This window comes from Arctopsyche grandis, chromosome 8 (genome assembly GCF_051622035.1).
Source record: "Arctopsyche grandis isolate Sample6627 chromosome 8, ASM5162203v2, whole genome shotgun sequence".
Classification (NCBI taxonomy): Eukaryota; Metazoa; Arthropoda; class Insecta; order Trichoptera; family Hydropsychidae; genus Arctopsyche; species Arctopsyche grandis.
Window position 1 is genome coordinate 26940771 of NC_135362.1, and position 26041 is coordinate 26966811.

At 33.6% G+C, this 26041-nt stretch overlaps 4 protein-coding genes across 4 annotated transcripts in view; 3 read left to right on the plus strand and 1 right to left on the minus strand.

Annotated features, from left to right (window-relative positions):
* The window catches only part of egr (TNF superfamily member 12 eiger), a 65398-nt gene that overhangs the window by 13805 nt on the left and 25552 nt on the right, over positions 1–26041 (minus strand). The gene's annotated exons all lie outside the window — the stretch shown is intronic.
* Positions 1017–5386, plus strand: LOC143915411 (facilitated trehalose transporter Tret1-like). The gene is made up of 6 exons (XM_077436050.1): positions 1017–1069; positions 1719–1804; positions 1879–2034; positions 2119–2321; positions 2390–2576; positions 4815–5386. Exons 2-6 carry the CDS (start codon positions 1738–1740, stop codon positions 5267–5269), a joined length of 1068 nt encoding a protein of 355 aa, XP_077292176.1. The 5' UTR covers positions 1017–1069; positions 1719–1737; the 3' UTR covers positions 5270–5386.
* On the plus strand, positions 6263–7255 carry LOC143915412 (facilitated trehalose transporter Tret1-2 homolog). Its single transcript, XM_077436051.1, has 2 exons — positions 6263–6368; positions 6442–7255. Exons 1-2 carry the CDS (start codon positions 6290–6292, stop codon positions 6708–6710), a joined length of 348 nt encoding a protein of 115 aa, XP_077292177.1. The 5' UTR covers positions 6263–6289; the 3' UTR covers positions 6711–7255.
* LOC143915548 (facilitated trehalose transporter Tret1-like) lies at positions 7471–12611 on the plus strand. Its single transcript, XM_077436244.1, has 7 exons — positions 7471–7525; positions 7595–7750; positions 7850–8052; positions 8120–8306; positions 10117–10508; positions 12075–12186; positions 12263–12611. Exons 1-7 carry the CDS (start codon positions 7471–7473, stop codon positions 12535–12537), a joined length of 1380 nt encoding a protein of 459 aa, XP_077292370.1. The 3' UTR covers positions 12538–12611.

The following is a 26041-nucleotide window of genomic DNA, read 5'->3' on the forward strand; positions in this document are numbered from 1 at the left end:
CGCGTCGGTAAAATTGTAATTATGAATATTATTATTAAAATACTGGTTCACGTTTTTTTTCACAGTAAGCTTCCCGGACATACATAAGACATACAACAAATCCTGAAAGTTCCATTGTAATCGGTTTAGGAGCCTACGGGCCGGGCCGCACCGTGCAACTTTGTCGGCCGACTGGTTGCACGACACGAAAAAATGTATGGGAATGTGTGCGACAAACAAGTTGATGTGGCATGTCCCATCTATCTGCATGTATTGATCTGGTCGCCCTCAACCAAGTCGCTCGCAAGTCGCACGGTGCGGCCCGGCCCTATACGAGACAGACAGACAAACTTTAATTTTATATACATATGTACATATATACGTATATAGACTAGCGATAGTTATATATAATTCAATTCATTTTCATTAGATGGCGCGAAATGCTTGTGTAATTTCCAAGAGGAAATGTCGATACAAACAATATATAAAATATACAGGTTTTTTCTTGATACCACCACCCAAACCTTACATATATTAAAAATTAAAAAGTTTCTTTCTCAATTATATATTAGATTTAAAATTGAAAATTTAATTCTTTTTTTTGAAATTTTGTTTTGGTAGGCCGATCATGTCAACGAAGTGATATGCCGCATCTCTTTTCATGATATACGATTCCATGAGGAGAAAGAGAGACGGAGCATGTAAACGAACGTTCACACGCACTCCACACGCACGTGGACACGCATTAGAAAATTAATATATACGATGTGATTATTTCCAAACATGTCGCGATGCCTTTTAAAGTACTATAGACTTAATAGTTTTATTCATATGTAACCACAAACAGCAATAACAAGTATTATATTTGATACAAATCAATTGATAATTTTATCAGCTCTCATTTCACTGCAAATTCCAATAAATCCTAATGTCAACAGCCCTGTAGTAACAGCAAATTTTTAAAGATAACATTTGTAAAGCCGAAGCACGTGTTGTAATTTTTGCTCTTTTCTCAAAATAATTTATTTACCTTCCTCATTACTCTTTGAAACGTTGTGCCAACCTGACCTACTTAAGATCAATCGAGAAGGTATTAAATAAATACTTAAAATAAAAATCATCCTTTGCAAATATTTATCAGACAGAATTACTTAGCTTTTGAGGTAAAATATTACATACGTATAAAAATACATTGACGTTGAAATTTTCCCATTTGAAGATACGTACATATACACATATCTATAATTTAAACTTTCATGACTTCAATTACGTTTTTTTGTATAGAATTTGAAACGTTAAAAATTCAAAAGGATATGCTACAATTATTACAAGCAATTATTATTATTAATTTATTCTAAACACAACAAACCATTATTACATATGTAATTATCGTGTTGCGAGACAAAATCGCTAAGATTATCGCGTAATGTATACATACATACTTAGATGAATTCTAAATCATGTAAAAAAAAATCTCATCTACAAATTCGTGACTTCAAAGTCTAATTAATGCTCATTAATTCAGTTGATTGCTGATTGGAAATACCCTCATATATGCACGTACATACATACACATATGTTCCATTGTCATTATGTGGATGAATCTATTTTTTTATTGGAATGTTGTAGATTTGATTCAAGATCAAATTAATTGCAACGATAGCCTATCAAATGTGACGCGTGGCAGTCTGGAGACAAATATAAATGGTCAGTTCGCTGATAGATCAATTTGTTGTCAGTAGTGTTGATCGTCAGAAGATGACGATGGAAAAGACAGAATATGAACTGGGAACGACTATCAAGCAGTATCTTGCTGCTTCAAGCGGTAAATCATTAGACGCAATTTAATCATTTGATCAACTTCGAGACGAACATTTTTTATATTTATTTTCGTTGTAGCGAATTTGGGGCTTGTATCAGTCGGCATGGCCTTGGGATGGACCTCTCCCATTATCCCGAAATTGAGAAATATCGATAGCTCTCCTTTGGATGTTGTACTCAGTGAAAATCAGGAGTCGTGGATAGGATCTTTGATTGCTTTGGGAGCTGCTGTAGGTGAGTTTTGATATCGTTCATTGATGAAATGTTGCTGTGTGTGAGATGTTTAAATAATAAATCGATTGTTTATTTAATGTAAAGGTCCATTATACAGCGGATGGGCAGCTGGAAGATTCGGCAGAAAGTGGTGTATCTTTTCAAGTGGAGTTCCTCTACTTGTGGGTTGGATTTTAATAGCGACTGCTGGAAATGTTCCTCAAATATATGCTGCCAGGTTTATCTTTGGCCTGGCTGTGGGACAGCTTTTCACCTGTGTGCCAATGTACGTTGGGGAAATTGCACAGGTAAAGTATGCTGTTTTTGTAGATTGTAGTATCGTGATATTTTTTAATTCTTTCGGGACTACTTTCAGAACGAAATCAGAGGTGCGCTTGGATCTTTCCTGCAAATGTTCATAGTCATTGGTTTCTTGATTCCGTACGCTGTTGGTCCGTACGTTGACTATTTGACGCTTGCTCTCATTTCTTTGGTTCCTGTCATCATTTTTGTGATTTCTTTTTTCTTCATGCCTGAGAGTCCAAGCTATCTCCTCGGAAAAAGTGAGTGGATTTTATTTTTTTTTCAATTTACCATATAATCATTTGGTCGAATAGTCAATTTGCAAGTCATGTCAACTCAGTGTAAGAAAGTGAGGGTTGCATTTTAGGAAAATAAGTTAAATGTCGTGGTAACGAAACACAAAAATATACACAGAATATTTTAAAAGACATCATTAAAATTAATAAAAACTCCGAGTTGTTTTTCTTTACATGATTTTTTCATATAATATTTCAATTTTTGTTTACGCTCAATATATGTATGTATGTGTGTATGACGATAAATCGAATAGAGTACGTTTATATTAGCCCGATGACAGGAACTGTCATTAATTATTGACGATACTTATGTCGGAGTTATAAGTATGTTTGTTTGTACATATGTACATATATTCAAATAACCTACTCGCGTCGTGTCGCTTCAAAATCCACGTTTTCTCATTAATATTTACATTTCAAAAGTGCATAAATATGTACATTTTTTACTTTATTTATGCACTTGGTAATAATAGATGAAATTTTGTGACCATGTAAAATTTTGAACTTGAGATTTTGAGTGATTTGAACTCAGAATCGATCACTGATTGTACTTTTACCCTATAGTTTCGAGATTTTTTGAGTTTTTCTCACAAACTTTTCAGTGTATTGATCTGAAATGTTTTTATATTTTTTAATATTTATACCGGAAGTAGTACTATTACTCTAGAGAACCGAGATTTTTGATTTTCTGAGAAACCTTTTGGTTTATGGAACTGAAATTTCATATCTAGAAATTTTAGCGTAGCACAAAGTAACAAACACAAAATTTGGTGAAGATCCATCAAAGTGGCAGTTTACTATTTTTTGATTTTTCTTTTACTATTTTTTCAACCCTTAAAATACGTGTGCTCTTCTAGATAATTTTCCAGTTATAATCCTTGTATCAATGTCGGGTTAATACAAAAAATCAACAAGTTTGATAAAACGGAAGTGGGATTTTTTCCTCTCAGAAAAGTCTGAAAAGCTGTGACCACACGATTTTTTCCACACTACTATTAATATCAAGCTGAAAATTTATATTTGTATTCTTTATGTGCTAACTCAGAGTTGATACTGTTTTGGATATACATAATTCGTAAACCGAAAGTAGTAATTTTTTTTCAAACACTATTTCATTATTTTATTGACCTTTTAAATAATTTTCATATTTTCGATATTTTACGATTATAATATTTATGCTGATATTAAATAATAAAAAAGTTTTGAATAAAATCCGACAACCGGAAATAGAACTTTTGTATTGTGGAATTTTCCCTACATTTGCGCTCAATTTGTATGGAAAATGTGTGAACGTGTACACATGTACATATGTTTCATTATCGAATTTTATATTTTATACTTCTTATATTCCTCAAATAAATAAATAAAGTCAATGGTTGGTCTCATTCAATTTTTTGTCACTTTATGATGGCGTATTTTAAAAACTCCAATTAAACGAATAAATTAAAATTGTATGAATGGCCAATAATAATAGTTACACGTATATTGTATACTAATGGTTTTACCCGGCTTCGCTCGGTAATGTAATATAAACCGCTTAAACGTGACTAATCTAATAGTAAACATTTTATTAAATTTATTTGAATAGTTTTATTTTATATAAGTTTATTTGAATACTCATTTGTTTTTTTTTATTAAATTGACTTTCACGAACAAACAAACATATATACTAAGTCTCTTTTGAAATTATATGTATACCGGAATCCGGCGCCTGCGCCCCCGGAGACTTTGAATCGAAAAAAATCGAATCGGTGCCTATGAATCGAAAAAAAAAAATCGAATGTGTTGTCTACGAACCAAACAACCAAGGTTTCATATATGCAAAGTCTCTTTCGAAATTATATATTAGATTGAGTAAATATATAAAGAATCCTTTGAAGATACGAAAATATACACCTTTTACGATTCTAATTGTAACATAAAATGCGTTTTCGTAATAACAGTATACGTACAAGATGATATGATACAAAGACAGGAATTGTGTCGTGTCAATATATGTAAATACATTTAGTCCACTATAACTAGACTAATGACCTGGCGCACGCATTTGTGCTCTTAATAAAAATGAGCACCTTTCAAAGAACTGTTGTGACGTTTCAAAGAACTGATTGACGAACAATCAGTTTGACGAAACAAGCATTTTATATATGTATATATATATACTCGTATATTGACATGTAATTATTTCGATTAATATTTCAGACCAAAGAGCAGATGCCGAAGAGTCGCTGAAATGGCTGCGAGGAAAATCAACCAAAGGCGTCCAGGAAGAACTGGACGAAATTCAAAGTGGACTAGATCAGCACTCATCATCTTCATCGATAAGCGATTTGTGGAAGTCGAAAGCCAACATCAGAGCAATGTACTTGGGTTGCGGATTGGTGGCTTTCGAGCAGCTCTCGGGAATTAACTTCGTGTTATTTTACATGGAGCCGATTTTCAGCATCACTGACACTGGACTATTGCCGGAAATTTCCACGATCATCATCGGAGTGGTTCAAGTCGTTGCCAGTTGTATTACACCGCTAGTTGTTGATCGACTCGGAAGACGCATACTGTTGATGATTCCCGCACTCATAATGACCCTCTCTTTGGTAAATATAAACATACACGTCGATGATCCCTTGCCTTGTCTTTATCATTATTATATAACATAGTTACAACTCAAGAGCATATACATATGTATGTAAGTTGTTCTGATTTGATTTTAAATTGTAGTAAATTCGTTTAAAAGGTGTAACATACAAAATAAGATCATCAATGATTTTGCATATACATATGTACATATTTATTTATTTATTTATTTTTACATACATATATACAAATATACCAGGAAGGCTTAACAGGTAAACCCCAAATGCGCCTTCCTGGTCCACATAATTATTACATAGATACATGTAAATCGAAAACAATATCTGACATCTATCGTCAGATATTACAAATATCGTATTAATACGATAAATAACGATGAATAACTTTCATGTAACAATACGAATTTTATATTCGATAAACAACCACAGAGATATCTATGGTGAGCAATATGGCGAAACCTAAGATATAAAAATAACTAAAGGTTCGCAACAGAAAATTGGGAAGGAAAGGCCAATTTTACAGGAATCGTTTCAATGAAAATCAGAAAAATTGACAAATTCTGATAAGAAACGATCGATCTTGACAAATCAAGGTCTGGCCAATAGCGAGACTTAGCGGGAATCGAACTCGTAACATCAAATACGAGATAATTCAACATTCACCACTAGACCACGCTACTGGTTATGTAGAACAATTCAGATAATGCATGTAGATATGTATATTTTCTTTGATCGATTAGATAGAGAAACTAAATATAGACCAGACAAAAATACAACGTGTCAAATAACACGAGATGATCACGATATAATATAAAATGCACCATTCAAGGTCATTTCATAAAAGCTCTTGATTGCGGGGGATATTACCATGATGTTATCATATTACCGAATATATATGTATGTATTTAATATCTCCTCGTGCCAATTATTGGTTTATATGATTGTATTCACACGTCTATCAGTTTGATGTATGGCCAATATATGTCCATCACCTAAATTCTTATCAAATCGGCACATCTGAATTGACATTGATTTTTTAAAATTGTTTTTCAGGCAGTTTTGGGTCTATTTTTTATATTGGACGACATGAATAGTCCGTCAGCGGAATATATCACTTGGTTGCCCGTCGTATCTTTGGTGATTTTCATCACGGCGTATTGTATTGGTATGCATTATACAATACATAATATTATTGGAATGATTTTAGATATTTTTAATACCATTAAAATTGTATTTAGGTGTTGGGTCTCTGGCTTGGGTAGTAGTAGGCGAACTGTTCGACCAGTCTATAAAATCTTACGGTTCAACAATCGCCACTAGCTTCAATTGGATGATTGGATTTCTACTTACAAAGTTTTTTGGATCAGTGGCAGTCGCTTTGGGAATGCATTATGCTTTTTGGATCTTTGGTATTTTCTGTCTAATCTCATTTTTCTTTGTGCTTATACTCTTGCCAGAAACGAAAGGAAAGAGCCTTAAAGAAATTCAAGCGATACTCAACAAGTGATGCTCGTTTTATTTTATTGTAATTTATTGTTTTAATTTTATATTGATGTACAAAATATGAGCCTACCTCACGGGACCGAAAGTGAAACGCCCGAAAACGCAAATATCGGAAGGCAAAGATCGAAAATCGAAAGATCTTAAGTCGAAAGATAAAAAAAAGGTTTTCTCCCCCCGTCGTATATACTCACTTAATTTGCGCGAGCAGGATACAACAGGAACAAGAGGAACAGGCTTTTCCTCCCGTATTCTGCGCGCGCACATTAAACAAGGCTGTATGACAAAAAGAGAGATGATTTCACCGCATGCCACTCATATATATTATATATACATAGTACCGTTTACCATGCACCCTTTTTTTTTTTGATCTTTCGACTTAATATCTTTCGATTTTCGATCTTTGACTTCCGATATTTGCGTTTTCGAGCGTTTCACTTTCGGTCCCGTGAGGGAGACCGACAAAATATATAGGCTAATTGTGGTAAAATCTCAAATAGATGATATGAATTACTATTTTTTATAATTATTGTACAATTAAACATTTTTTTTATTATAGAGCATTTTTATTTTATGAAAACCGTATTTATCATATTATGACTTCCAGAATTTTGAATATAAAGCGTTATCAATTGTTTTCTATAGATTTGATTTAATGTAATGATAGCTTATCAAAATGACATTTGTCAATGTATATTAGAGATAAATAGTAAGTTCATTTCAGTTAGATCAATCTGTTGTCAATACACATTGTTGATCATCTCAAAATGACAGAATATGAACTGGGCACAACAACTATGCAGTATCTCGCTGCTTCTAGTGGTAAATTTTACGATTGAATTTATATATTAGTCCATTTTGAGATCATTTTGAAATGTGTTTCCATTGTAGCAAACTTGGGTCTTTTGTCAATCGGCATGGCACTAGGATGGACATCTCCGATCATTCCAAAATTGAGAAATATCGATGAGACGCCTTTGGACAATGTCATCAGCGATGATCAGGAGTCATGGATAGGATCTTTAATTGCATTAGGAGCTTTTATAAGTATTAAGCTTTTTTATATATATATTTAAGTGATGCAAATAGATTTGTGTATGAATTGTAATTTTTAACTTTACATATAATTGATCGATAAACATAAAGGTCCGTTATACAGCGGTTGGGCAGCTGGAAGATTCGGCAGAAAGTGGTGTATCTTTTCAAGTGGAGTTCCTCTACTTGTGGGTTGGATTCTAATAGCGACTGCTACAAATGTCGATCAAATATATGCAGCCAGGTTTATCTTTGGTCTGGCCGTGGGGCAGCTTTTTACCTGTGTGCCAATGTACGTTGGTGAAATTTCACAGGTATGGTGTGCTAATCTAATAGATTGCTGTATTGTGATATTTTTAAATTCCTTTGACTTTTTTTCAGGATGAAATCAGAGGTACACTCGGATCTTTTTTTCAAATGTTTATAGTCACTGGTGTATTGCTTTCGTATGTGATCGGTCCTTACGTTGATTATGCGACGCTTGCTATAATCTCTATTGTTCCTGTTATTGCGTTTGTGGTTACATTTTTCTTCATGCCTGAGAGTCCGAGCTATCTCATCGGAAAAAGTGAGTGATTTTTATACTATTACTAGCTGAACCCGGCATGCGTTGCAATGCTACAATAACGCGTGCAATTCCCGTTCCCGTTCCCGTTCCACAGACATAGATATATTTGTTGACGTGGGCCATCCACTGTGTGTTTATGGTACAGCTCTGAATGGTCAGTACATTCGAGTGCGAGGTAGGCGTGGCGCGATTATTGTCACACTCGCGGCGTGATGCGTTAAAGGCGGGATAGCTTTACTTTCGCGTCAGTAAAATCGTTATTATGTATATTTTTATTTTTATTTTTATTTTATTTTACATATATATCAGGAAGGCCTTACAGGTAAATCCCAATGCGCCTTCCTGGCCAATTACAAATACAAATACAGCATTTTTATTATAAGTCGTTGAATTGCGAGACACTGAAAAAACTCGCAAATTAACGAGACATCTATGAATTGTACATAAATTTTTATTGTACATCAATCAAATTTTTCAAATAGTGGTGACATAGTAGGTAGGAAGGATTTTCAGCCAATTTTTTTTCCGGGAACCGTTTCAACAATGAAATCAGAGAAAATTGGCAAACTCTGATAGGAAACGATCAACCTGGAGTCACAAATCCAGGTCTGACCAACCAACCAATATGATTATTAAGAGGTATTTTCCCGTGTTTTTTCACAGTAATCTTCCCGGACATGCATACAACAAATCCTGAAAGTTCCATCGTAGTCGGTTCAGTGGTTTAGGAGCCTATACGAGACACACACACAGGCATTCAATTTTATATATTTATATAGAAGATTGCAACTAAAACCCTACGCTTTTCTTATATACGTACATATGTATGTACTTATAAATAGCCAGCAGTAAAACTCGGTGGTTGCGTTAATGCTAACCACCAAGAGGATTCTGGGCTCAAGCCATAGGTAAACCTGGATTGAAGTGAATGAAGCGGTGGCGCCGAATACTCAATTATATTAATAACCAATTATTAAAGTTTAATTAATATAAACATCGTACATTTTATATTATACATATTGTTGTTATTACACGTTAATTTAAGAGTTCCCAAGGACAGACAAATACAAAAAAGTGGATAAAAATAATCCACCAACTGAGAAAAGAAACGGATTAGCCACCAACACCACCATATACCTAAATCTAAATCAAAATAAAACTTTAATTTCTAAAGTGCATATTTCATGACCCTGATTATATTCCGTGCGTTATAGCGTTATAGCGTAGAATGAAAAGAAAACGAGAGTTATTACTAGTCACCGGAGCCTGAGGGGGCCGTGTATTGTTCAAAGGTTGTAAATGCATTGTTAAAGGTTTGCCGAACAATGGATAGCACTGTGACTATCCTACCTCTAGTTATTACGCGTCGTGAAGCGCAGGAAACTCGAATACCTGGGTCATGTGATGAGAAATCCGAAATATGAAATCATACAGCTCATATTGCAGGGGAAAGTACAAGGGAAAAGAAGCGTTGGTAGAAGATGCATCTCATGGATGGGCAATCTCCGTGGATGGTACCAATGTGACTCTACAACACTTTTCAGGGCAACCATGGATAGAGAGAAGATATGTATATGTCATGATATCCAACCTCCTACGAGGAGAGGAATAAAAAAGAAGAAGAATAGCGTAGTTATGGAGACGTACCGCGTATTGTCGACACAATTTATTTATTCGTAAAAGCACTATTATTAAAACATTTATCTGGGTGCGATACATTAAAGCTAATACTGCATACATATAATGAGATAATGCAATGAGAAGAATTTTTGAACTCTATTCTACACACTTCCTTCAATCGATGTTACAGATCAAAGAGGAGCTGCTGAAGAGACGCTAAAACGGCTAAGAAATAAATCGTCCGAAGGTGTCCAAGAAGAGTTGGATGAAATTCAAAAAGGAAACGAGCAAAACTCAACAACATCATCAATCAAAGACTTGTGGAAGTCAAAAGCCAATATCAGAGCCATGTTTATAGGTTGCAGCATGACCGCTTTCGATCAATTATCTGGAATCGACTTCGTGCTATTTTATTTGGAGCCAATTTTCGGCGTGACCGACTCTGGCCTATCGCCGGAAATTTCCACAATCATCATCGGAGTGGTCCAGGTCATCGCGAGTTGTATAACCCCGCTGGTTGTCGACAGACTTGGAAGACGCATAATGTTAATGGTCACGGCTATCATATTAACCCTCTCTCAGGTAATTTTTTCCATACATATATGCCATAGTACAATGACAGACCTTAAATCAATACAATGAATATAGATATTAATGACAAACCGCAAGCATATGTATGTATGCTTCCAACAATCAATAAAATTCAGACTAGATGAATTTGCGAGAGAGGGAGGAGATTCGCATTTTATTGTTCACTACGATTAAGTAAGATAAATTGGAAAAAATTAGCAAGAAACGGTTGATCTGGATTTAATAACTGATGTGCTTTCAATCATCGAAGGAATTGAATAAATTCTGGCCGGGATATTAATACACGACCTCTCTACTAGATTAACTAATGAGCTTAGCTATTTAAATTTCTATAAATATTCCATCCCTCAAATTCTTTCAAGAAAATCAAATTCTTATGGCGCTAAATTTACTATTATTATTTCTCGAATTCATCATCATCAGATTTTTCTATTCATCACACATAATTACATATTATGCTTTCGAGCAGAGTGGTCACAGGTTCGAGTCCCACTCGAGTCCAGCTGCTGGCCAGACCTTGGTTTGTGATTCCAGGTAGATCGTTTCTTGTCAGAGTTTACCAATTTTTCTGATTTTCATTGAAACGATCCCTGTAAAATTGGCATCTACTTTCCTAACTCTCTTGCTAATCTCAAGTTATTTAGCGTTTTGAGGTTTGCCAATTTGATTATAAAATGTTGTTTGCGTTCGACCTCAAGTTTTTCTGCAATACTTGGACTTGGATATTTGTGTCTCCAAGTCGATCGTTTCCTACCAGAGTTTGTCAATTTATCTTACTTCATTGTTGAAACGGTTCCTCATCAAAATTGGCAAAACCCAAATTGACAACTTCATACCCACTATGTATTTTTCATCACTATTTAAATATGATTTCAATTATTATGTGTCATATTTTGATTTGATTTTTAAATGCTTTTTATTATTACTAAATTATGTTCAAAATACATCTTGGGTCTACTTCACGGTACCGAAAATGAAAAGGTTGAAAAAACAAATATCGAAAGGCAAAGATCGAAAATCAAAAGATCTTAATTCGAAAGATCAAAAAAAGGGTGCATTGTAAACGGTACTATGTATATATAATATATATGAATGGCATGCGGTGAAATTATTTCTCTTTTTGTCATACAGCCTTGTTTAATGTGCGCGCGCAGGATACGGGAGGAAAAGCCTGTTCCACTTGTTCCTCTTGTATCTTGCTCGCGCAAATTAAGTGAGGATGTACGACGGGGGGGGGGGGAGAGAGTTTTACCGCACGCCACTGATATATACATATATATACATATATACTAACCGTTTTTCATAATTGTATGCATGGTAAACGAACATTTTCGACTTTTTTACGGTCACCCAGTATTATATTATACTAATGTTAATGTATTGTAAAAATCTTAAGCCTTAAATCTCAAATCTTAAAAATGTAACCTGACATTCTGAACAGGTTAAAATATTGTAAAAATCTTAAGTTTATTGGTCTATATCATTGAATCTATCATTTTACTTAAAAACTTATAAGTTTTGTTCTTCTGAATTTATTGACCATTTTTATTGTTTCAGGTAGCTTTGGGAATATTTTTCATATTGGACGACAACGATAGTCCGTCAGTTGAATATATAACGTGGTTACCTGTCGTATCGTTGATGGTTTTTATTACGGCATATAATATGGGTATGTGTAGTACAAAATTATCGCAATTCACGATGTAAATTGGTTGACATTGGCACTGAAATTAAATATGTTTTAGGCATTGGATCACTGGCTTGGATAGTAGTAGGCGAATTGTTTGATCAGTCTATAAAGTCATACGGTTCAACATTCGCTGCTAGCTTTAACTGGTTGATTGGATTTCTCATTACGAAATTCTTTGGATCGGTGGCAGACGCTCTGGGAATATATTACGCTTTTTGGATCTTTGGTGTGTTCTGCTTAATCTCATTTTTCTTCGGGCTATTCCTTTTACCGGAAACGAAAGGCAAAAGCCTTCAAGAAATTCAAATTATGCTCGTATTCGAGTCTTAGGTGTGATTTTTTTTATTGAATTATTCTTTTATTTTGATTTTAAGTTCAAAATATAGAAGTCTCAATAAGTAATTATAATTTATTTTTAAGTAATTAGAATTAAATGTTTTTATATAAGATGGTATTTTCATTTTTCGAATACCTTATTGAAAACCATTCGTACAATTATGTACGAATGGAAGTATGACAAAATGTAAGGAACACTAAACTATTCTCAGAAATTGTATAATTTTTTACAATACATCAAGAGGTAAAATAAATACCTATTATAGAAAAATATTTATTTAAATAGCAACTAACAAAAATTCTTCTGATCTTGTAACAAAATCCGTTTGACTGATAGGCCTTATCCTACTTTCAATCGTTTCATTCATTCTGTGACTATTTCATGTATTTTTTTTATATTTTATTTCAACATATCAAAGTTAAGTGATGACGTATGGATGTGAAACTTGGACATTGAACGCCAAGATGCTACACAAAGACCAATGCACTCAAAGAAGTATGGAAAGCTGTATGCTCGGCATAACGAGGAAAGACAGGAAGCGGAACACGTGGGTGAGAAGTATGACAAGGGTAGTGGACACAGTGGATAGAGTAAAGAAATTGAAATGGCAATAAGCGGGCCACGTAGCTAGAAGAATGGAGAAAATATGGACAAAAGAAGTGCTTGAATGATACCCGAGAGAATGCAAAAGGGTAAAAGGAAGACCGCGGGGAAGATGGGCAGACGAAATTAGGAAAATGTGTGGGGTGAAATGGATGAGAGTTGCGCAAAACAGAAACAAGAGTGGAAGCGCGTTGGAGAGGCTTTCATCCAGCAGTGGATAGTGAATGGCTGTAAATGATAATGATGATGATGATGATGATACTATTGGTTTTAGAAGGGCTCAGCAGTCGTTGTTTAGCATGTCGTCAACCCTATGGTTTAGAACTGATGAAAGGACCGGCTCGACCGTGGTAAAATTTCGAAATTAAATGTACATAAAATTTTTAGACGTCTAAGGATGACCAGTTTACGTTTATGAGATTGTAAAATATATTAAAATCATCATTTCTTCAAATCCTCAAATATTAATTTTTCTAATTTAAATAGCTTCTTTTGGGCCAGGAAAGGGAGTTACATCCCATTTTATCGAAATCTTTAGCAGTATTTTTAATACATACAAATAATTCTTCGTTTAATGACAACAATTAAATGTGAGTATATATTAATTAAAAATAAAATTTGCAGGTAGGTTTAAGAGTAATGGCTACCTAAAAATATTGTCGGTCTCTCGAGTGCCGTTATGGCTGAAAACATGCATCCATATGTACACGTATATGTTCATCAAATTAATCATAAATATATGTTAAAAATACATTCAAAACAGACCATTCTTCAGTTTGCATCTATGTATGTATATTATATTTTATATACACGGTGAAAGGGTCCAAATATGGTAATGAGCGTAACACTCGATCTGGGTCATTGTTATTGGATTGTACTCTTCGAAATCGCCAAACAACGAAAATTTTATCAAGATCGGAAACAATCTGTCCTCAAAGGTCTCAGATGTTATCTTATCGGAGGTTTTTCAGTGGCGTGCGCTTTGGACATTTTTTTTTAATATATTTTACACGACGATGATTGATGTCGTAATGTGAGCTTATTACGCTCGGGTCGAAATTAAGCGCACGACAGGACATTAATAATCTGTTTGTTTTTATTGTGTAACACGACGATAATTAATTCGTACGAAAACTCGCTGTAGAGGTCACGAGCCGTATGGAAATCGCATCAGGGATTCTTTTCGGATCGTTAAACTCCTCTTATGAGGGTCTTGGATGATTTAATTGCGCGATTAAATTACGCACGCGAAAAAATTCTCGAAAGGTCACGTAGTGGCAAATCGACCGTGCAAACGGAATGCGACATCGCTCTAAAAGGGCCAATGTCGAATGTCTGTTACAAAATCACAGTAACGATGATTTCGGCTCAATAACAGTCGATATGTAATGTGTCGGTGATGTTATTTCATATTAGAATTGCTAGGTGTTGTACGAATGGGTGATAGTTGTATTTTGGACTTCGATCCATTCCAAAACCCGTCTACAATCCAAACTACATATTGTAAGAAAGTAAAAATACTAAATGTGTTGGTTCTGAATTGAAAACTGTAGGTTTGTAGTGGACAAAAAATTTTCAAATATTATCATGTATATAATATCGCTATTCTGTGTGTCTGTCTGTGTATCTGAGATAATGCTTGCCGTACTATAATAGTCATTTGGATTTGACGTACATAGTACGTCAAATCCAAATGACAAATCCAACAAAATGTACGAATATAATAAGAAAATAAAAAAAACTTCTATATATACTGTTTGCTACCAATGTTTCCTCTGGGCTAATAGACGGCGCTAAGTCTCTGAGCATTTTCCGCCATTTATTGAAAATTTATTTAAATAATTAATTAATTTTTCTATTGGCGTTTTATATTGTTTATATGTAGGCAGGTAGATAGTTTTTAACATTTTTTTTTCATATTAAACAATTAAATATAAATATTAAATTAAATATATTCAAAAGGTATTTGAAAAAAATTCGACCGCGTGCAGATCGAACACAGGACCAACACATTTCTTTTAATTTTTTGTATTCAATAACTTAATATGCCAAAACCCATGCAATGATATTTCTTCCGATACAACACTAGTACATGTGTACATATTCAGTTATCTATTCTATCTTATTCGTTTACTTATGAATAAATTTAAATTAATTAATTTTAATTAATTTAAATTAAAAAAATCATATTTGTTTGTACAATTGTACATACAGTTTGATTGTACAATTGTACATTCAGGATCCAAATGAAAGGCCAAAGTCGCTTCACAGCATTTATTCAACGATCCCAGAGGTCCACACAGAATCACCGCTCACTCCTGAATAATGGCGAGTCTAATGTTTACGCACGCACTTGCCCAAGTCTGTGAGAACTCCAGGATACATTTGTTCAGCCCTCCAAAGGATACATTTGTTCGGGCATTTACTCAGTCCCGTTAGCCTAATCCGGGGTCTCTATTGTTCCCCTACAAATCTACTTAGACCGTGGATACTCTCTCTCATGTTCCCACGTTACAATACTATCTCACGTACTATAAATTAAGCCTGACAGGTCTTAAAAAGACTTGGAGTCTGGCATTGAAGGGCTCCCATACAAAAACATCCATTCGATTTCGAGGGAGTGTAATTTTCAACATCTTTCCATCAAATTTGATATACTACATGTTTCATGATATCCCCACTTTAAACCTTAGAATCTAGACAGATTTTGAAGTGCTCGGAGCCCGGGAACGAAGGGCTCCCATACAAAAATACCCGGTCAACAGTGTCTTTGCGCTGTGAAATTCAACATTTTTCGATAAATTATCATTAAATTTGGATAAAGAACCCTAATTTAAACTCTAGACAGGTTTTGGAAGTGGTCGGAGTCCGGAATTGAAGGGCTCCCATACAAAAACGACCGGTGATGCCGAAAAATTGTTAACCCGCTATTCAATTCCACACTTTTCCATGTAGAATTTGAATTTAAGGATTGATTACTTGAATACCCATATATATTGGCAAATTCATAGTAAAATAGCTGCAGCATCATTCGGGGGAAGATTTAATTGTATAGATACATTACTTTTTTCTATAAAAACGGTAACTTACATATACGAATGATACAGGGTCTTTATTTTCGAAAATGGCTCCAGAGAATATAAAGTGTGCTGTTATTATAATAGAAACATTAGATAGTTTGAATCACTCAATCGAAGCTTTTATTAAATATTAAAACAATCGCCAAAGTTTGAGACGACGCGAAAGCGTGGACGTGCGAATTCTCTCGGGCGATAAATTTTCCATTTTCTCCATTTTCCGAGAAATTTTGCGAAACGTGTAAAAACGAAATTCGCACATTACACATCGTCGCTATACACTGGCGTTGACATATTTATACATTTGACGGCCATTATGTTGATTTACGACTGCGATTCGACTGAGAAAAAAAGCATTCGAGAGACACACATTATTTATTCAATGTCTGCACACTTTGAATCCGTGTAAATCTAATTTAGTGACGCCTACCTTGGCGCATAGGGGTCGCGTTATCCATTTTTCGGGGTTGCTTTTATTTTTATTGAGCACTGATCGATTTGATGCGGTGGTTTTCGTCATAAATTGTCACACGCGAAATTAATTCCGGGTCTGATCGTTAAATGTTGACTTTACGATGCGTGTAGATATGTACATATATGTACACACGTGTGTATATTTAATATGTATCTTAAATTTGCTAATAAACTTCCTACTGAGATTAAGATTTACGCGTTTCTATATTATATTGCTTCCTGTAATGTTACCTTTAACCTTCAGCAGTGAAATTTATGTTTTGAGTTTATATACATACATACATACATAATGAATGGTAAAATAATTTATAAATGGTAACTAACTAATTTTGATCAAATTCACGAAAAAAAATCCCACTTTAATTAAACGTATTCAACTTTAAATAAAATTTAATGATCACGAAAAAAAATATTAACATAGAATATATTTATTTGCACTTTAAAATTACTGAATCACACGGTATTTTTTTTTACTGGCAACGTTTTATTTCCAATAAACTACACTTTTGTTCATAATCTCCTTTTTTGTCAGTTAAACTGCACGGTTTTAAAAAAAATCATATCATCTTTCTTGAAAAATTTATCAAGCATTCAATTGCCAACTGAAAACTATTCAATTAAAAGTTAACGATACTTTCAAATATTTCTAAATTAATTTACATGATTATTTAACGTATCAGGCAATTTAACAGATATTTAACGTATCAGGAAGTAAAGTCATGGTGTACCAAGTGAATAGTATTTACCGTATATACCGAATAAAAGTCTCATATACTTAGTGAATACTATCAAAAATAAAGTTCAATAATATATTCCCCCTCATTAATAAAATTTTCGACCACTTTTATGAGCAGCTTGGGTCGTATATCGGCAATAACGCGGTGAAGGCTTCCAAGTCGTCCATCGTCTCTGGTTTATTGGCGTAGACTAGAAATCATCCTTACAGAAAATAATCCAAAGGTATTCAATCACACAAACTGGGATGTGAATTTACGACCATATAATGGACGTAGCGCACAGAAAGTTTCGCAAACTGAACCACGATTTTCAAAATAAAGTTGCATAATTTGCAAGCGTTGCTTTGGCGTAAGTCTATTCATGGTCAAATGGTAAACTAAACTGAGCACAAAGTAGCAGTCGACTGTAAAATTGCAGACCACATAAATTATCATGAGAGGAAAAACTTGAATTACTCCAACATCTACAAATTAAAAATTCGATACAAATTCAAAAATGGACATACAATATCTGTGCACCATTTTTGCAAGTTTTGATTTTATTGTTCAAAAAAAATAACAAACGATCAATAGTCAAATATAGCAGCTTAAATCACTCGTTTAAGATCGACTGTTTAACGATATATAAATCAATCGAAAATACAATTACACAAAAACATTGGTGAATAACATTAAGTTCGTGCCCGATTTTCATTGAGAGCAACATATATTTTTGAACAATAAAAGGGCATGCACTTATGCAACCATTAATTATAATATTGTTAGGTACACCGCCGAGTAAGTGCAATCGGATTAGGCCGAGTAGCATCCCAGAGACTGTGTGACCGTTATAATTGGTTTCAAGGATTATCTCCAGACTAAGTGCAAGTAGACTAAACAATGGCCACCAGATTGGTGTAGTAAGCGGCACCCGATCCCTTCTCAGAAGTGACTGATAGCGTGGGACTAAGTGTCGTGGGAATACATATCCGGGTACATGCCTAAACAATGGGAAGTAACCGGACACGTCGACGATGCCCTGAGCGACCTGTCCCTTTATAAGGAGGTATTAAGATCATATCAAGACATTCTGGACGGAACACTGCCATTGTGTGTATCTCCTTAATCACCAATAAATTCTGTGAAACGACTTTGGCCTTTTACTTTGATAATCCACCCACCCTTACGCAACAATATCTACCCTTGTCTCAGCACGTTGAAATATGAAATTTTATCAATTTAAAAACAAAGAAATATTTTTTTACGTATGTTATATATAATGATAAGTTTTTAATCTTACATGGAAACCTTTATTTTTATTTTTTTCATCTCGAAATTTACACGTTTAACTTTCTAACGGTCTTTAAAGCTACATATGTATATGTTCTTTCGCTATTCTCTTTGTGATATAACCATATACATATGTGTAATATTATATGTACATATATTGAATCAGAATTCACCATAGTTACTAGGGTCTAGTATATAATATGTATGTAGTATGTATGTACATATATTGTCCATTCAATCGATATATCGAACTGAATTATCTCCAACACCACAAATACAAAGTCGTCCGTATATATTATATACATATATACGAACATACATATATACATACATATAATACAACACTCGGTTGGGTTAATTAGAAAAGTTCTTCCACTTGGAGTGTCTCTTAAAACGTATATTATATATATTAGGTATATACATCAGTATATGTATGTAATGTCTGTAGGTGCGCATTGTTGTATAACCGCAACCTCTCCAGCATTCGTGTTGTTTCTCCCTCTTTTTTGTTGTTGTTCGAAATCACGTTACATTCTAGCAATTACCAAAAGGGAGGGAAAAATACCCGGCGTTGCCGTAGCAACCCCACCCCCGACCACCCACCTCCCACCCCCATCGCCTGCTGAATTATGTATGTAGAGCCTGAATTTGCTATGAATTGTATTACGCACTATGGCGCTTCTCTAACGCCATATCATTTACACTTTTAGACCTGAGCTTCTCAAATTTCCGTCCACAAATTGTTGCCGGTGAGCCAGAAAAGCCAAAGTTCATTCGGAAGTAATTGGCGTTGATGTACATATATTTGTAACATAATTCTGTTTACTACAGTGTAAAGGGGTGTAAATTTCATTGTATATAGGTATGTATGCATAGAAGGGGTAGAAAGGATTGAAGTGTGTGAGAAAGATAACGGAATTAGTGAAAAGGTCAAAAATAAACCGACAGTGGATCGGATATGTTTGAAACGAAATACGGAAATGGTACCCAGAAGAATGAGATGAAAGCAAAATAATGAGTTTGTAGGCTGATGATGTATGTAGTGTCTGTTTCTTACATACTACATACGAGGGAAAAATAATGCAATTGAAATTAATTTTATCTTCAATACATTAGCTAAATTGCTAGGCTTTGCTCGGGTGAATGAAAGTTAGAAAAGAACTATGGTCAGTTTGACTTTGATCCTTTTCAAAAACTGCCTACATTCTAAGTAAGAGCTCAAATAGAGATTATACGGGTTTTTCATTCCAAATTGACCCATTTTAATTTCAAATTGACCCGTTTTCAATGTCAATTCAATGAATAAAAAGGTTTAATTTGAAATGAAAAAGGTTCATTTGAAATGAATAAGGGTCAATTTGAAATGAAAAAGGGTTTATTTGGAATGAGAAACCTATACCAAACTATATAGAACACAAACAAACGAACATTTTTCATTTAGTAGATTTCATTACAAGCCTGTTTATTAGTTACGATTGCTGTGTGTACATGGTTCAATATTTGTGACCCGATTTTGAATGCTTTAATATTTTACCGACATACAGAGGCTAGGTCGAATTAAAGTAAGCAAACGAGATGGCTAGAACAGCATTTAACAAAATGAAGCATTTCAATCTTCGTACTCGTTTGAGATTCGCGAAGAGCTACGTCTGGACAGTGTTACTACATGGATGTGAAACGTGGACTCTGAAGACCAGGATTATCAGCCGCATCGAAGCTTTTGAGATGTGGATATGCTGTATGGCGTATGCTGAAGATCCCGTGGACCAAAAAAGTATCAAATGAATCTGTCCTCGGCATGATAGGGAGAGGCAGGGAACTTGTTTCTGTCATCAAGCGGAGAAAGATGGAGTACCTCGGACACATGATACGGGGTCCAAAATACAAATTTCTCCGTTTGATAACCATGGGGAAAATAGAAGGCAAAAAATGGATTGGAAGGAAAAAGTTGTCTTGGCTTCAAAACATGCGCATGTGGACCGATATGAGCGCCGAAGAACTGTTGACCACCGATTGGAATATTTTCAAATAATATACGAGGTGGTCCCCAACGTCCGGATTCGGACAGGGAATTGAGAAGAAGAAGAAGAATTGAAAATGTATTTAATTAATAAATTTTTCCTATTATGCTGTAGATAAACATTAGAATAATATATGTAATACTATGATTACTAACCAAATTAAATTAAATTGTAAAATAGAAAATGATCAGTAGATCAGTAGCTATTAAAATATATATAAGATGTACTGTGAACATAATTTGGTAATAATAAAAAGCATTTAAAAATATATCTGAAATATTTGGATGATTGTAAAATTTAAAATGTTTTGAAAACGTGGATAAAGAAAACATCCAGGAGTGGCTCAATCATGATTTAAGTGATGCATGGATGATGCAGATATCGTTTCTTCTGTTTCTCAAGAGGAAGAAAATGAGAGTGACGCTACAAGTGAAGAAGGTACCAGTGGTTACATTAGTCATGAAATGGTACAACACGAGTACTAACTACTAACGGCCACTTATCTGCTTAACTATGAGCGTTTTTCTTAATAAATAATGAGTATTAAAATTATGAATCAAAAATGTGTGCTGTAAATACGATATTGTATTTGAAACCAAGTCAAAATTTGATAATTCGAATTATCCGTGCCCTTCCTGCCCAGCATTATCCCGGATTAGATCGAGAGTGTACTGTAGTATGATTTTTTATTTTGTCAAGAGTTTTGTGTCGTTTTTGAGAAGCACTGATCTCAGGGGAGAAATTTCCAACCAGCGAGTGGGTGGATCAAATAAAAACGTGTGAGACCGTGCCGAAACGATATTTGCATGACTATTGTGCTGGAGACTACTTCGTTCTATAAAAAGTGGTACAATAGGCGCCTTTCCTGTTATCTGATAAAATACGTTTTCCGCTTTTCCCTGTCTCTCTGTCATTTAAACTAACGCTAGGGGCACAATGTTTACCTTGATTTTATTCGAATGAAACTCTTACACAGGCTATGTAGCTTTTATACGAAAACGCGTTTAAGTTCAAAGCTGTGTATTGTTACATCAGCGATTAGCGAGCATGCAACAGTTCGTAAGGTTCGAATTGACAGCTGATCGACAACGTAAATATTACCGTGAATGTAGACAGTATGTATTTATATTACAATCAGAATTTATTTATTTTATGTGAAATATTAATGATTAAGATGTGTAATTTTTTTATTTGAAATATACACGTTTTTTCAATGAAAATGATGTACGAATACATATGCATATCACAATAGCCAATCTCTTATAAAGTAGACTAGTGGTTTTACCCGGCTTCGCTCAGTATTTGTTATATAAATCGCTTAAACGTGGTTAATCTAATATGTAGTAAACATTTTATTAAATTTATTTGAATGGTTTTATTTTATTTAAATTTATTTGAATATTCATTTGTTCGATGACGTCACCAATTTACGAACCAACATTACTTACATACTTACAAAATCTCTTTCGAAATTATATATTAGAATCTAATATATAATTTCGAAAGAGATATTCTAATAATTAGATAGATATACAGGTGTTTGGTAGACAGAGTGATATCTTAAAAGTAAATAGGGTTTTGAACTCTTTTTCATATTATGCTGTACATTAACATTAGAATAATATAATAGTTTGATTACTAACCAAATAAAATAAAATTGTAAAATAGAAAATTATAATATAGATATAATATGTATTGTGAACATAATTTCATAATAATAAAAAGCATTTAAAAGGGCAATAATCAGGCATGTTTTTAAAAAGATTTTACCTCTTAAAGAATATTCAGTTATTTTTTTAAATACAAAAAAATATCAGATGGTTCCTGCTTGACAAATTTTTGAAAACTTATGGTGCCTCTTATATTTTTTTCTGTTGATACATATGGCTGTGTTTGTTTTTATTCGATTGAACAAACATTAGAAAAACAAAAAAATAATAATTGACTAACATACCACTTTTAACTTGGGCAGTATTACAAATTAACTGTGAGATTTTGGTGGTTTTACTAAAAATCTTTAAAAATGGAATTTGACTCAAGACTTTGGACTAAGGTACATATGTGTGGCTCAAAATATTCTAAATGAACCCTTTAAGGCTTTGCACTTAGCTACCAAACACTCTGTATATCTGTATTTAATTATATAATTATACAGGGGTTTTTTTTGTAAAATTAAGTGCCGGAACGGAGCTTTTTATTAGATTATATTAAAATTATATTATAATAGAATATTCGTTTGGAACATAAAAAGTGCCGAGACAAAAAGTTGCCGGAACGCCGTTCCACTGCGTTAAATGGGAAAAAAAGTCCTGCAATTATATATTTACAAATAAATTTTCAATCAATTGAGTGAAAATCTTAAATTTTCTCAACACGTAATAAATGTGTACGTACTTTTTATAGTGACATCTATGAATATTGAAAAAATATATTATTAAAACTTTTGTTAATAGATGTCACTATACAACGTTACTCTGAATTCAATTGTTTTCATTTAATTTCAAATGTAATAATAAATTTTGTATTCCATTTTATATGAACTACACATGTTCTTTAAAAACAACTTACATGAGTAATATTTTAATAATGATATCTTTTTTAAGAACAATATGAAAATGAAACTTTTAGAATTTGTTAATAGTAATTGAATTCACCCCCATATAAGTAAATATGAATTGTGAAAGGCAATTACAATTTTCCAACGAAATTCACAACGAATTACATAATTGTATCAAAGCGAAAACAAACTAATGAGGCTATTAAAATACATATGCATATTGATTATAATTTCATTACACAGTGCACGCTCTCAATTATTGTTTACTGTTTATGTTTATTCATTATCGCAAGTCAACATTGCTGTACATATTGAAAGTTAATCTAAATGTTCAATAAAATTAATTTTTAAATCATATTAATGTTTTTTTTTATGAAATGTAATATGACGTAAATTTAAGACCGAAGTTCTTAAACTTTCTTTGACAAACAATACATATGACCTATGCACATACATACATTGACTTACACTACTCTTGGCTTAAATCTTTAAAAAAATATATTCCGTATTTGAACAACATGGAACAACAGTCGTAAAAATATGCTTTTTATCTTCCTTTTCTTTTACATATTATATAATACATATTATTTAATATTTGTTAACTTTAACGAGCATTTTTTATTTCAATGATCATTTCAAAAATTGAAAATCTCCAGATTATCTCTTTTCTTACGATACAAAAATATACGACTTCAACTCGAGTACATTGCAGAGTTTAGCTTTTTAAATTTGAAATAATAATAAAAAATACTACACATATTGAATTACTTCATTTGATTACCCCAATACTTTTATTATGTTAATATAAATACATATATATGTATAATAATATATATAAAAACGGACGCGATATATTTTTTACTATTAATAAGCGCGCGCGCCTATAAATTACCTTACACTATATAACGTTTGTTCTTGTGCAATATTGCTGGAAAATCATCACGTTCTCTGATGAAAGGGTCTCTCAGACTGTATTCGTTGGGAGGGTGGTGGCCTCATGTTGAGAGCTTTGAGGGTCAAATTCTTTGATCTTTAAAGCAGGCTTTAATAACATATAACTTTATTTTTATTCGTGTATCAATTCCTTTCCGAAGCCACCAGTTGAAATCAACGGGCACAACACTAGTAATATATAAAAACGAAAGGGCAATTTTTTGCGTGGACAAATATTGAGATTCGAAATAATAAAAATTACAAATATCAGAAGTTCGTAAACATGCTCATTTATACGTGTACGGCCAGGTAAATGTGCGGGGATGGAGTGAGGAGCAACAATAAATAATTCACTTAATATATTATTAACAAATATACAGAGCCAGCTTGTGGATTTTTGCGCCTGTGTGTGTGCAAGGCGCTTTTTGATTTTTAACTTTTGATAAAATATGAGATCCTGATTCTCAGACGAAAGGCGAAAGCATGAAGGTTTATGGTAATTTTTGTGCATTAACGTTTCATTTTTCGGTCATCCAAAAATTTATAACATTTTTCGAAATATTTTAGGCGTCTTTTTTTTTACGGCGCCTGTGTGTGCCCAACACTTCGCACACGCCACGAGCCGGCTCTGCATACATACATACATATATGCGAATTGACCGCAAGGACTGTGCTTTCTGAAACCGCTAGCGACAATAGACTTGGGTTTATATATCAATTCCTTTCCAAGACCACCCGTTGAAATATCAACGAGTTCAACACCAGTATTCGCTCACTAATGAATTGTCATTTAAAAATACATTTCACATATTCGTTGATAACACTGTTCGACAAATGACGACTTTTTTTTGGTTCAGAGACGATGTATGACTTTTCTTATAGATCTATGCACAGTGAACACGAATCTAGTAGTAAAAAATATTGATTGGCTCGAGATTCGGAGATATATGTACATACATGTGTGTTTTTTAAATCACGCGATTTTTCTATATCTTGGTGTTGTTCGGTCGATGTCTCAAAATCTGTCAATTTCCCGTTCAAAATGAATATTGGAATCTATAGTCGAGTATTTTATCTTTCATTTGTAGTACTTTTCAGATTTTAAATCTCACTAAGTAGTCGTCCAGTTTAAATCAAAAGTCAAAAGTACGTATTTTCACTTGGGATTTTTTCCCACTGTTAATACTATTTTATATTAAGTTTTTTCTATTTTAACACATTTATTGGGATAGTATTTTAGCTACACTATTTTTTTTTTCGTTTAAAAGGGTTAATTGGAAGTGTGCTAAATTTTAAATCGTTAAATTGCGAGCTAAAAACTTGCTACTATTATTTACTCGTATTTACACGAATCTGAATTGAATTAATAGGGATAATATATTAAATTGTCTTTATATGGGAGTTAAATAAAATTCCACTAAGAAAAATCATATTTCGACTATTCTTGTGGATTAATAACAAAAATCAATAGAATTTTTGTTAGAAATTGACAAATTTTGAGACATCGACCGAACAACACCAAGATATAGAAAAATCGATTTAAAAAAAACACATCCATATCTCCGAATCTCGAACCAGTCAACATTTTTTATTACCAGATTTGTGTTCACTGGGCATAGAGATCTATAAGAAAAGTCATATCTCGTCTCTGAACCATTTTTCGTGTCGAACAGTGTAATTCATTGCGATGCGGTGCAAACGATAGACAAGCGCCAGACAGACTGAACCACAGATTAACGACACGTGTGTGTACCTTATGCGTGCGCACTGCTTGCACTTACACTGAGGGAAATCTACCCAAAGTCCCGACATACCTACCCTGTATA